This window comes from Glandiceps talaboti, chromosome 11, assembly GCF_964340395.1.
Source record: "Glandiceps talaboti chromosome 11, keGlaTala1.1, whole genome shotgun sequence".
NCBI classification, from domain to species: Eukaryota; Metazoa; Hemichordata; class Enteropneusta; family Spengelidae; genus Glandiceps; species Glandiceps talaboti.
This window is the reverse complement of record NC_135559.1, coordinates 9,758,635-9,772,660: the sequence shown is the minus strand read 5'-3', so window position 1 is coordinate 9,772,660 and position 14,026 is coordinate 9,758,635. Positions and strand designations below refer to the sequence as shown.

The following is a 14,026-nucleotide window of genomic DNA, read 5'->3' as shown; positions in this document are numbered from 1 at the left end:
CTTCTGAATCTTTTCATTTCTGTAAAATATAACTGCAGAATATGGACTCCAGTAGCTATTTTCATGTGTCTAAAGGTGTTTTCAACTGCATTTTCCATTTTAACCTAACGCATTACAAGAGGCCTAGGCTCTCAGAACCCACCATGTTACCTTTATTGAGGAATGTATACATATGGCTCCAGTGCTTACTATGACAGAACTCCCATGACGTGTCACGAATGTAAATGTGGCTTACTTGGGGTATTTGCATGAGTGCTTGCACTCTTCTCTGCACTCATACTTTTGCAAGTATAGCGAGTGACAGTGCAGCAGAAAAACACTGCAAGCATGAGTGCAAATACTCCTGATCATGAGTACCCACACTGGAACTCACATGGCATGGGGTTCTGTTATTAATACATATGTTTATCTAAAAAGGCAAATTTCCATAAAAATCATACAGCGATTTCATGTGCAGCAAATGGTCGCATCCTCATTTGCTTGCAGGTATGCAATAATGTTTTCAGTATTGCACTGCACTGAAAATACCACTAGTATGCACGTACACCAGTGTAAGTAATCTCTGGTAAATATGTAATGTTTGTGAGCTTGACATACTAAGATCTTGGCAACATAGAGCATTCATTTTATTTATTTCACTCAAAAATTAACTTTATTGAGGAAATTTTAACTTTTTCCCAGCTTCTCTTGCTATATATGAGCTGGATACAAAATTCAAAATTTGTGATGAAAAGAATGTTGACAATCAAAGTATAGAATAACAATTGAAGTAAAAATTAATATGAGGGAAATATTGATACTCCTAAGAATGATTTTTTTGAAAAATGGTTTTCTCCTTTAAATTTACTTGTACAGATTTTTTGTGAAGATCAAGTATTTGTATTTTGTTAGTTGTACCTAGGTCCTACCTTTGAAGTAGGTGTCTCAAAAAAATTTCTCAAACTAAAACAGGCAGGGTGGATAGATCTGAAACAAGTACAAATATCATAGCTGATCAAAGAAAGCCTGGCTGGGCTTAAGCAGGAGGGTCAAATGTCACATTTTGAAAGGCTCAACATGCATGGTTATAGCTACCTGCTGAAAATTGGTGAAAATGTAAAACTTTCATTTTAAGTTTTTGATATTGTTCTGCTTTAATTTAAGGAGGCACGGCGAGAGCGAGAGAGAGAGAGAGAGTTGAGTATTTTGCCCACATGTTACATTAGTTTACCACAAACCTCTGGCTTTTATAGATTGTGTACACTGATATTTTAGTTCATAGAGAAAGATTTATATGTTTAAACTTTTGTCAAAAACAGAAATTATTTTCATAGCAGTGTACAGTCATTTTGAAAGCAATAGAACTATTGAGCCATCTTGGAGCAATATGGAATTGCCTAAGAATGAAAGGCATGTCAAAGGTCAAGGAACCCCATATTACCCAGAATGCAATTTTGAGTCAAAGGTTACAAGTGTAGGAAGCCATTTTGTATAACTACAGTGTGCTGTATTTTATAGTTGTCATTTTTTTGTTGGAAAGAAAACAATTCACGTTTGTTACTTCTTGGTCTCTCATCACAAGTAATTGTAAACCACAAAAAAAAGTATACTGCAACTTCCTGATTAACTCATTTGTACAGCTGTATATGTGAATGCTATGAATTTTTGTAGTATTTAGATTTGAAGAAATCTGAAAGTGAAAGATGAATAATGTTACGGTATATAAGTGTTTGAAGCATTTATTTAAGTTTTGTGTGTTTCTTTTTTGTTCCCCAAAAAATATTATTCTTGAAAATTACAAAATAAATCCAACAAGTTCTAGTTGAGTCTGAGGTATTTATGAATGGTGCAGTTTGTTCAGTATTTTCCTGCTTCATTCGTGTTCATCCTGTGTACAATTTTCATTTATTGTTGCTAGGTAATTGTCCATATTGTAAACTTGCAAATATGTAACCCACCCCGATAAGTAGTGAAGTATTTAATCTCAGACGACCACCACCAGGTTTGGTAGTCTGAGGTTCAATGTGGCATTTTAAGACTGATAGCCTTTTTAGTTAGGGATCAATGGATCATTTGCAGGGACACCCTGGAGAGACACCCTTCAATGGAATTTACATACATTGGCATATTTAATTGAGCATAGCACATTCTTCTCAGGCTTTGAAAATATGTTTCACTTGTAAAAAAGGTTTACCTCTATAAGAAGTTCTCTTATGCAAACGTGTTTCTGTGAAAACAAGTTGTACCTTAGTGTTAACAAAAGATTCAAATGATAATAAATATTTTCCAAATGCAAAAATTGAGTATATGAGTGTTACCTACTGTGTTGTGAGAAATGTTTCTTTTGAATTACGGCCCAAATTTTTTTATTAATGTTAATTCTAATTGACAGTTTGGCATAGCATGTGTAGAACTGGTAAATGATGCCCTAGAAAAGTGACCCCCACCCCACTGGATCGATCATTTGGTCATTTTTAAACATTCCCTGCTGTGTATAAAGTCTATTTCTGACACCAAAGTTACTCATTCGTGGGGAAATTCAAATCTCCCCCCCCCCCAATTTTCACACACAGACATTTTATTTAAGTATTGTGAGCTTTTTACCCCACAATAATCAATAGAAATGCTACGTGTGAAAATGGGGGGGGGGGGGGAATTTGGATTTCCCTGCAAATGAGTAACTTTTTCCCATTAAAAGGAAGAACTCCACACTTTTCTACTTTCCTATGTGAATCTATTCCATTATGTCCAATCCTCGAGTAAAATCACATACACAAAGTCCCACAAATAGTGCCCACCAAGTTTGTATTAAACAAATTCTGCAAGGTAGTGGCTACATGTCCTTATTCATTGGTCTGAATTGTCTATGTATATCTTATGCATGGTCCTTTTCACAGAAAAAAAGTACTCAGAACCATGGTAGCTGTATAACAATTAACATAGTTATTTATATTAAACCCAGCCCTGAGATAGCATGTATCTGATGTGTAAATAGTGGTGCATGCTTATTACATGGGATCATCAACCACTTAATAGTGAGAGTGGGAATGGTGTAAGAATTTCAGCCCAAATTCAAATATCAAACACAGTTTTAACCTTTGAAGTCTTGTATGTATGTTTATTATCTCATTAATATATATTTTAACACATCTTTTTCATACAGCCTTCAGGTATGGACGAGGTACCCATAGTGACCTCAATTTGCATAGTGGCATTCTGTTTTTCCCTGGGTAATAGTCGTGTATCATGATGGGAGTTTTTGAGTGATTTGCTTTGACTATGGCAAGAGTATGTGTCTGAGAATGTGATGTGTTATGAAATACCTTTTGCAATTGCCTGGCCTCATGACATGTGCTCGCTTTCAAAGTAATTGCCCAAGGGTCTAGCAGCTAGACTAGCTATAGTACATTCCTACAGTGTCACTACTTTGCCATTGTCTAGTGGCATTTCTTTGTACAAATATTTAATATTCAGGTATGGGTGGTTGATTCACCATTCCTTGTCGATGTGGGCATTGATAAAGGCTGCCATAGCTCTCGGGGAGTCAGAGGTCGGGTTCTGCTTCTTTTAGCCTGCAGTCTAAGTTCTTCCCAGGTCGAGACCTCTTTTGTTAACGTACAATTCATGTGAGGTGCTATGCAGATAATCTTGCTGCGATGAATGACAATTAGCAGTCTAAAATCTGTCGTTATTTTATCGCTTTGTAGTTAGGCTTTGAATGAAGCAGGCTAGTAGTATCACAGGGAGCAACAAGCATGTGGTCGATGGTTTAGTTATTTATTTACTTATTTATTTATTCATTTGTATAGGAATAAAATAAATTTTCTATTGGAATCGCTCTGTCCCCAGCTGGTCTTCTCTTCTGACAGAGCATGTTTACTTTATTGATTGTACAAAGATACGTCTTATATCTACAGCCTATTTAGAATGCGATTGACTGTTTATTTGGGGTGATAATCCCAAAGAGTTAAAGGAGAACATCACTCAAGCAACAGAGATATTTTCATAAACTTTGCATTGTACTTAGAATGCGATTGAATGTTTATTGGGGTGATAATCCCCAAGAAGTTAAAGGAGAATGTTACTCCAGCAACAAAGGTATTTTCATAAACTTTGCGTTCTGGAGAGTCATGTCTTGATTTGACAATCACATACAATTAATGCAACTTCTAGATGCAAGGTAAAGTCATAGCGCCAGTATAACATACCACGGTAATTATAAAGTTATACAATAGATAATTGTTCATTGAGACAATTTGATTTCATTGGGTGAAAGGGGGTGCCTTTGTTCAGTCAGTAAACAGTTAATATTCAGTAAGGAGAAAAGACTTGCAATAAAAGAGGAAACAACTGAAACAAAACAAAAACATTTTAACCCACCACACAAAAAGAAAACCAAATCATCGATCACATACTTGCTGCCCCCTGTGGTAATATGCTGCAGAGGATTATTGTACGAAATTATCCTACTAAACCCAGGTATAGAGCCTGGGTTTCATAGGTTTTATTGGTAGCGTATTGACATGGAGGAATGACGTTGCCATGAAAACACCTTTCAAATTTCTCATCCAGGGGTTAAAATCAAGATTCAAAATATACAGTAACCATATTATCAAGCGAAAGATAAGAGATAGTTGTCGCTAAAACCAATTGTTTAGAACGTTTTCCAAGCTTTAAGCTCCACGACCAATGGAAGGCAATATCAGGAAGGTCCCCGTCACCCCACAGTTCAGCCCATATCCAACATGATTCATGTGCATTGTTCTTCTGCTTTAGTAGTGTATTTTGTAATTGAAATATCATCATACTTACCACTTTCATGAAAGGACTCATCAACATACCTTACCTCAAATGCAAGCCTCATCTCAGATGACTAACTTCTTCTGTACGTCTGTACCTGTAGAAAGTTTTCATTGTAGCAGTAACGACGAAGTGTTCATCATCGTCTCTTACACTTGGCATGCTAAGCATTAAGGAAGTTCGGAACCCTCCATACATGAACAATTACTTGTGAAAAGAAGTGAAATGAACTTAAAACAAAAAGTCATTAACATTGCATTTCAATATACTTTGATCAGAAGAGGGCGATATTGCATTATTGTCAATATATGTGCGCGCACCAGTGCAAGTAATCTCTAGTATATAGTTTGTGTTATCCTAGACAACAAACACACTGTCTTACACGTTATTCAAAACAACATCTTCACCAAATAAACCTTGCCATATATTGTAGCATTCTGTTGAACGCAGGAAAGAGAGACAGATAAAGAAATCGCGCTAAATAAGTTCACTACATGAGATTTTATCAGATTGCTTGTTGGGTTCTGCCATTTTACTTAATATTACGAGTTTGCTGCAATTTTCAATGATATTTTAATTGTCTATTCTGTGTGGTTATCACACCGAATAAACATATAGCAATGGTTGTAAATTTTCACAAATAAATTTGCTTACTTTTTTGTGTGAAATAAAACTGATTTTTTTTGTGTTGTTTCTACCTTTCCTGACTATTCCCTTCGTTTGACTGAATGATCACTCTTTATTGACTACTAAATAAATAAATCAACCAGTCCACGCTTCTCTTATTTAAATGAAAACATCTCATAGAAATATGAATGTAGGCAAACGTTTGGCCTGCTACAACGTTTGCTCGAAGACGTTGTGCTGCATGAAGTGTTTGAACAGGGTAAATGAATAGTGATTTATCATGATTTACAATAAATATTAATCATGTAACTTGGTGACGATCGAACGATCGGCCATTATGGACAAGACTAGAGTGCCTGACATTATGGTTGTCTCCAAATATCCGTTGACTACGTTTTCTCTTGCCCTTGCCTTCAACTTCCTCATTTGTTCTGCTGTCATTTACCCACTAGCTCCACGACTTGCTTACAACATAACGATATCAACTCCAGGAACACCATGGCCTCTGCCACAAAGTCTAATCGTCAACACCAATCTCGTTTATGTCCTACGTCAAAGCCGGTTCGAATTCGTCGCAGTCGGCATAACGTGTGATCTTTTAGACAAGGCCTTCCAGCGATACAGAGATATTATTTTTGACGAAGAAGAGTCGATAGTTGGAATAGAAAACAACCTCCTACGACAGCTTGAAGTGGAAGTTACAGGCACCAAGGGATGTGAGAAGTACCCGGGCCACGAATCCATTGAGTCCTGTAAGTTTGTTTATTCGTGAAATAATGACAGCGACATTAAGATGAGTGGCTGATGAAATATTGTTTCAACCTTTTGTAGGGTGGGATGTTTTGAAATATGACTATTATGATGAATAATAGTATTTCAGCAAATACACGATTGAAAAATGGCGATGGACAACACGATAAGTAAACCCTCGACGTCTTGGTAAACTAATAGAATACATACATAGTAAATTAATATGTCTACATAATATGTTTGTCTTATTTAGTATAACAATACTGTTGCTTGGCAACACTTCTTTGTTTTGCTTATCGATAAGTAAACATATATGCACGTTTCAGATGTTCCGGTCGATAATTTAGATCAGAAGGTGAGAACTCAAACTTCTAAGTATGTCCTCTGTACACAGAATCTACCAGTTGACACGTTAACTAGCTCAACTGGCTAGAGTACTCCGGCTAGTATTCAGGGGGACGGGGAATCGACTCCTACAGGTTTTACTTTTCTTACCTCAATTTCATTTAATTTATACATTATTTGGTTGAGTTTTCATCTGCATATCATGTTGTTAATAGGATTTTAAGAAGATATTTAGAAGCACGATTGAATAAACTATTTCTAAAAACGAGCTATCTTGCCCTCATACAATATAGGAGAGAAAAGTAACATGTGTAGGATTCGAACCCACGTCCCCAGAATATCAATAGGGCTTTAACCAGCTGAACTAACGTGTCAACTGGTAGATTCCATGTAAGTTCTGGTGTGTACCTTTCTATTCCTCAAGGCAGGTGAGAAGCCTGCACTCATTAATCTATTAGCCTTTCAACCTAAGGATCCAAATGTAAATTCTCAGGACAGGGATCATGCCTATGGGTCAGCAACTAAGAAATCGGTTGACTAAGGCAACGAGGATCAACACAAGATGTTACGGCTTTTTATATTAAAATACAATTTGAATAACTAAGCAATTAAACAGGTTGTTGCATATAGTAAATAACATTACACGATCAAATTGGTTGTTGTCGGAATACTGTTTAACATATTAACATTAAAAAAACAAGGAGAAAATAGGGAAAGGATTTAAACAATTTCTTATATTTAATGAAATAGTAATATTATTTAAATTGTAACTCCCTTTACAGATACATTGTCAATTGAAGATGGAGTAGGGAGTCTTAGAGCGGAAGAAGTATGGGGAGTACTACGAGGTGGGTATTGTGTGAATTTTTATTCAACAATGGTCTCTCTTCAGCTTTATTTGACAACATTCTTGCAAACCAGAAAGCAAAGTTCTTCCGAACGCTGAGAAAGATCACCTTGTAGACGGTAAATGAGGGTGTAGTTCCAATAGGAACTCTTTGTATTAAACATTGTTTTAAGGTTGAGATGCAGGTTCGTCAGCCCATTTTTCCTCCATCACATTTCACAGTAAAGACAAGATAAATACACCCTTTTTTTCATTAATTATGTTGAGTCTTTGTATGAAGTTGTGGTTTCTGTGGTGATTTTTTACATTTTTAACCATATTATTGATTTATACCCAAAAACTGTGTTTTTTGACGATTTTCACTTAAAGCTATTTAACTTTTACAAACAGTTGAATATAGTCCTCTTTTCGACTTTAAATGAAAGCTATGTACATAAACAAAAAAACGTTCCTCCGGATTTTTTATTTTGTCTCTCATTGTCTTGTTATAATCATCCAAAGTTGTATTTTTGTGTTTTTTGCATAAATTACTGCTTATCACACTTATCACACACACAGTATGGGGAGTGCTACGAGGTGGGTATTGTGTGAATTTTTATTCAACAATGGTCTCTCTTCAGCTTTATTTGACAACATTCTTGCAAACCAGAAAGCAAAGTTCTTCCGAACGCTGAGAAAGATCACCTTGTAGACGGTAAATGAGGGTGTAGTTCCAATAGGAACTCTTTGTATTAAACATTGTTGAATCGTCCTGGACCCATGTCCAATGAAGTTGTTTGATGATGATGTTGTTTGATGATTTCAGTTTCGAAAGAGTTTTACTGTTGAGCGTCTCTATAGTTACTGGCTAGATGTTTTTTATCACTATTGCCGTTTTTAGTTCACAATTTTATATACTTTCTTTCGCACAGGACTTGAAACTTTTAGTCAGATGATATATCAGCTTGACGATGACAAAGGACACGAGGTAAACGTCGAAGACAAAACTTACATATTTCTATGATCAGATAATTGCTCATCTGGAAATGAGTGTATACATTTACGTGTGTATACCGAGTGGTTAGGTGAGGTGTGTGTGTGTGTGTGTGTGTGTGTGTGTGCGTGTGTGCGTGCGTGCGTGCGTGAAGGCAAAGCTACATAACGAAGACGTACAATGTATGAATCGATCGATGATAAATTCTGTGTATATGCGTTGTCGTTTTTTGTTGGACGGATTGATACCATACATCTCATTTAAATAAGTCATGTTCGAGATCTCGTTTTTTGTTTGTGTGTTTGTTTGTTTGTTTGTTTTTACGTTATGTTGTTTTGGTTTGTTTTATCTTTGTTCACCTTTCTCCAATTTTGTATGTTTATCTATTCAATGATTTTATCACTCATATTTTAAAGTGATATTGTTAAGTAAATTCTTTCATGTAGTATTACATCAAAGACAGTGCCGTGGATGATTTTCCTCGTTATAAATACCGTGGTATAATGTTGGACACTGCCAGACACTTCATGCCCATGGATACTGTGCGAAAGAACTTGGTAAGGACACGAACAACTTCAGTCATGTCATGAAAGAGAGAGAGAGAGAGAGAGAGAGAGAGAGAGAGAGAGAGAGAGAGAGAGAGAGAGAGAGAGAGAGAGAGAGAGAGAGAGAGAGAGAGAGAGAGAGAGAGAGAGAGAGAGAGAGAGACGGACGGACGGACGGACGGACGGACGGACAGACAGACAGACAGACAGACAGACAGACAGACAGAGGGATGGAGTGAGGGAGGGAGAGAGGGGGAGGGAGGGAGGGAGAGAGAAAGAGAGAGGGGGAGGGAGGGGAGGGAGGGAGAGAAAGAGAGAGAGTGGGGATGGGTTTACATATGTTGGACTTCGCATATGATGTGCAGCCTTTCATAGTAGAGAATCAAAGTTACACAATGTGAATCAATTATCATCTGTTTCCTCTGCTATTACACAGGATGCCATGGCCTATAATAAATTCAACGTATTGCATTGGCATATTGTGGACGACCAAGCTTTCCCCTACCAAAGCAAAACTTTTCCTGAGATGAGTGAAAAGGTATAATCAACATTTTGATAACATTCAGTCTATGATTATCTTCATTAAAAAGTTCGGTAGTTATCCAATACGTATGTCTGGCTGAAGTGCATGTTGTTCGTTGACAAACTTCAAGCGTCTCTATCTAGTTACTATTAGGTTTTCGTAGTCCGGGAACCCGAGATATGCACGAGGGATTCGGGTGACTGTTATGCTTTAATTAACAATTTGCAATTGATTATAGCCCATAATATTTAATGTCAAGTTTAAAGACGAGATTATTCAAATGTGTGAAGTTAAGATTGACCATATGACACCATTTCCAAACTTTGACAATTTCATTATTCTTGGATGACTCGTCCACCAGGGAGCCTACGACCCTGTCTACAAAGTTTACACTCAGCGAGATGTTGCCGAAGTGATTGAGTATTCTAGACTACGTGGTATACGTGTAATACCAGAATTTGATACACCTAGACATATGGACTCTTGGGGAAAAGGAATACCGAACCTACTAACGGAATGTTGGGCCAATGGGAAGCCGAGACAGGTGGGTATCGCATGATTTAGTATTTTGTTAGTGGCGGATGCTTTTGTTGAAGTTGGGAACTATTACGTATTTCGCATGTGTAATTCCACCTAGTTATTGGTTCGATTCGTGCTGTTCTAGCCTGTTTGTTATTTGAAAGGTTATCCCCTTTGAAGAAATCTTAGCTTGAAAATCCTCAACTCATGGCAGAGATTACTTCATTTTTGTGCAAATTAACAGTTTCTGATTGATATAACATTCCATGTGCACAAAACAAATGGTGTTATTTAGATTTAAATTAAAACATGGTGGAACATATCTCGGAATGTGAATAAGACTTGATTTTGTTTAACGATTTGTTTGTACTGAATTGCAGGACAAGAATTTGTATTTTTGTGCTTCAACTCGTTATGAATCGGATTTTGTATGATTTGGGCTGGTATCGTAATGTTCAAGTATACATTTAGGCTCACTATTTCCTCATCTTTGTTTTCAGTTTGTATACAATGTATTTCCACCTCATGGACCAATTAACCCTATCCTCAATTCCACCTACGATTTCCTGAAGCAATTTTTCTCAGAAATTGTTGATGTATTTCCAGACACTCACGTACACCTTGGCGCTGACGAGGTCAGCTATGCTTGCTGGTAAGTATAGGAAGAAATGTAAACACCGTACATCATGCCCCCTCACACAGAGAGAGACACACACCAACACACAACTACGAACACCTGTGGGTATACATATTTATGTAGCTGTACGGTACAATAAAACAATTCAAATTGATTTTCGGGTCTACGCCACAAAAAATCAGCGGCCTGACACAACCACGATTCAACTTATGTCATACTTAATGGATATAACCAACCTTTAATTAACATGTAACCTTTAATTATACGTAATTTAAATAATTTTTAGTGAAATTATATTGTTGGTTGTCTCATCGAATCTATAATACTCCAGTTACAACTAATGTTGTTTTAACAAATTAAATAAACAGTGAACAATTAAGTTACATACTTCATCAACTCTCTTTTACTAGGCAGAGTAATCCCGACATTCAGGAATTCATGGATACAACAGGATGGGGTGATGATTATCATAAACTGGAGGAATATTACAACAACAAACTATTCGATATTGTGACAGATCTTGGTGCGCAGTACATTATCTGGCAAGATCCTATCGACAGTAACGTGACGGTAAATTATGTTAATATATCCACATACATCATTATTGTCGTCAGGCTGACATAATATGTATGTTCCATTGATTGCTTCTTTATTCATCAGTCTGATTGTTTTTGTATGTATGTATTTTTCTTTCTTTCTTCCTTCCTTCCTTCATTCCTTTCTGTCTTTCTTTCCTTCCTCCATTTCTTCTTTCTTTCTTTCTTTCTTTCTTTCTTTCTTTCTTTCTTTCTTTCTTTCTTTCTTTCTTTCTTTCTTTCTTTCTTTCTTTGCCTATATGTCAGTCTACATTCCTTTTGACAGTGTTCTATCCGATTATTATCGATCTTACACAACTCTCTTGGACATTGCCTATGTCAACTTATACTGTCCACTTTTGATGACCACCGTGCCATTGAGCATAATAATGAACGATATATAGCAGATGAAATAACTTTCTACAACGACTGGTAATTGTTTCTGAACAACTAAGGTGGACTTATAATGTTCTTTACATATGTTAAGGGCCAGCAAACATAAGCTTTGAATGTCGATCTGGTAGTTGTAATGTTGTGGCCCCTCGATGACATGACCAGCCACATTGCGTCCATCAATATAGATAATGGTCGGGGTTCATAGTATATATGCACGTCGATCAGGTCCGGAGACCACACACGGGATCTCGAGATTAGTGGAACAGTTACAACCAGTGTCCCACTTATCGTGATATACCCTTGACAGGTAAACGATCAGACAGTGGTTGAAGTATGGAAGGATACTGAGCTATGGTCCATATTCCCTCCCTTTCAAGAAAGTCTGGAGAAAGTAACCAAATTGGGACTACAAACCATTTTATCAGCTTGCTGGTATCTTAACTACATCGACTATGGACCAAACTGGGAGAAATTCTACTTGTGTGAACCCACTGATTTTACTGGTAGGTTGAGGTCAACATTTTTTTAAAGAACGCCCTCTTGTGAGCAAATTATACTGAGTTCAACTATTGATATCTTTCCCCCTCGAGTGTCATTTCATAGTAATAGTGCATGTATGGAGGTATGGATTTTCTCCTACTTTAATGCCGAGCATGCGTAGTAAACGAATCGAGGTTTAATGCACATTTCTGATTTATGTATGTGTTTAGGCACAGAAGAACAGAAGAATTTAATTATCGGTGGCGAGGCTTGTATCTGGGCTGAATATGTAGATGGATCGAACGTCGTTTCTCGATTATGGTAAATGTTACGAATTGTGTTTTAAAGTATGCCACTTACACACGAGTGACTGTAAAACCAGCATACAAAATTTACCAGTTTTGATGACAACTATATGCAAAGAATATGAATAAAATCCCTCTGGGAACTACATTGTAATAAGGCTGATATACGAAATTTTGTCATAAAAGTAACTTTCTTGAATGACGACGTATACGTATCTGAAATGAAAGAGCTCCACGTATTTTCGTCTGAGAAAAGTAATTTATGATATTTGTGTCTCAACTTCTATTTCAGGCCTCGTGCTTCAGCAGTTGGTGAGAGATTATGGAGCGCCAAAGATGTGACTGACTTGGACGATGCTGCATTAAGGTTAGATCAACAGCGGTGTCGGATGGTTCGGTAAGTCAGTAAATCACCCATCTCCATCCCGAACGTATGTGGCATACAAAACTCAAACAAATGTCTACTTAGAGTCCTCAACTTCCCTGTCTTTATATATCACCTTGACCATGGGTCGCTGAGTGGGATGGCACTACTTCATTCATGGTTTAACTATTTGCTATAAACCGCATGTCCAATCTTAGCCCTCAACGTCCATAAATGGCGGAAGCCAACTCGCCACCTTCGCAACCAGCTCGGTTTTTTACCTTTTGCGGTTTTTTGATAGTCATAAGTTACTATAAAGAGTTAAATTAGACTTGCAGTGAGAAATTCTAATGTCTACCTTATTTACAAATTTACTGTAAGTGGTTGTGTTATACATAGTTTCCAAAACCATCTCATTATCAGTCAACTAGTGCTATAGTCCGTAATCCCAATATAGTGGAAAATACGCCAAATTAAAAGAGTATAATTGTACCAAAATGAAAAAAGGGAAAAGGCGTAGTGCAACAAAATAACTTTTATTTTGGGTAGATAAAATAATTGTGTTCATGACATATACATTGTATTATTCAGTATCCCGAATTATGTTTGATGATTTTCCTCTTGTAAGATGCGAATACTCTAGTATGCAGTGTTGCTTACTTGTTATTCGTCTCAGAAAGTGTAGTTTTCCATTTCCAATTTCTCGTTAGACGTGGAATTCAAGCCCAGCCCATATCCCCTGGTTATTGTGGGAAGTACGAAGTGGATATGGACGGGAAAATGGTAATGCCCGTTGATGGCGCTACTTCCTGTGTGAGAAGCTCTGACGTCATCACCGTTATCCTAGTCCTCGGCCTGTCAATGTTTGTACACTTATAACCTTTCCATATGTATCACCTGCTCCGTCAGGTTTTTGTGTACAAACAAATACCCCCCCCCCCCCACCACCACCACCATAGAAAGAGGATTAAATGAAATAATCTGGATTGATGTCAATTTGTATATTTATTAGTAAAATCAACATAGCATTTCTCAATCGATAATAATTGCCTGATGTTCTTTATTGTCAAATTCGTGTATTTGGACTCGATAATGTATTACTAACTGTTGAGTATTCACTTACATTCTAACCCTTAATGAGGTTATCTACTATGGGCAGGCTTAGTCGTTCTCGCAATCAATTAAGGTTAGATCAACAGCGCTGTCGGATGTTTCGGTAAGTCAGTAAAGAGCCCACCCCATCCAGAACGTGTGTGACATACAGAACACAAAAATGTATACCCAGAGTCCTCAATGTGATGAAGCTTATTTGCCTCCCCTTCCCCCGTCTTTTGAACAAATTTATGTAAATAACCATTTAG

General features: G+C 37.0%; 1 protein-coding gene across 1 annotated transcript; it reads left to right on the top strand.

Moving 5' to 3' along the window:
* The first annotated feature begins 5,743 nt into the window (after positions 1-5,743).
* On the top strand, positions 5,744-13,544 carry LOC144441987 (beta-hexosaminidase subunit alpha-like). Its single transcript, XM_078131258.1, has 12 exons — positions 5,744-6,158; positions 7,284-7,349; positions 8,260-8,315; positions 8,768-8,878; positions 9,303-9,404; positions 9,751-9,929; positions 10,426-10,560; positions 10,956-11,115; positions 11,824-12,019; positions 12,227-12,317; positions 12,594-12,698; positions 13,376-13,544. The coding sequence occupies exons 1-12, from the start codon at positions 5,744-5,746 to the stop codon at positions 13,542-13,544; spliced, it is 1,785 nt and encodes a 594-aa protein (XP_077987384.1).
* The last annotated feature ends 482 nt before the right edge of the window (positions 13,545-14,026 follow it).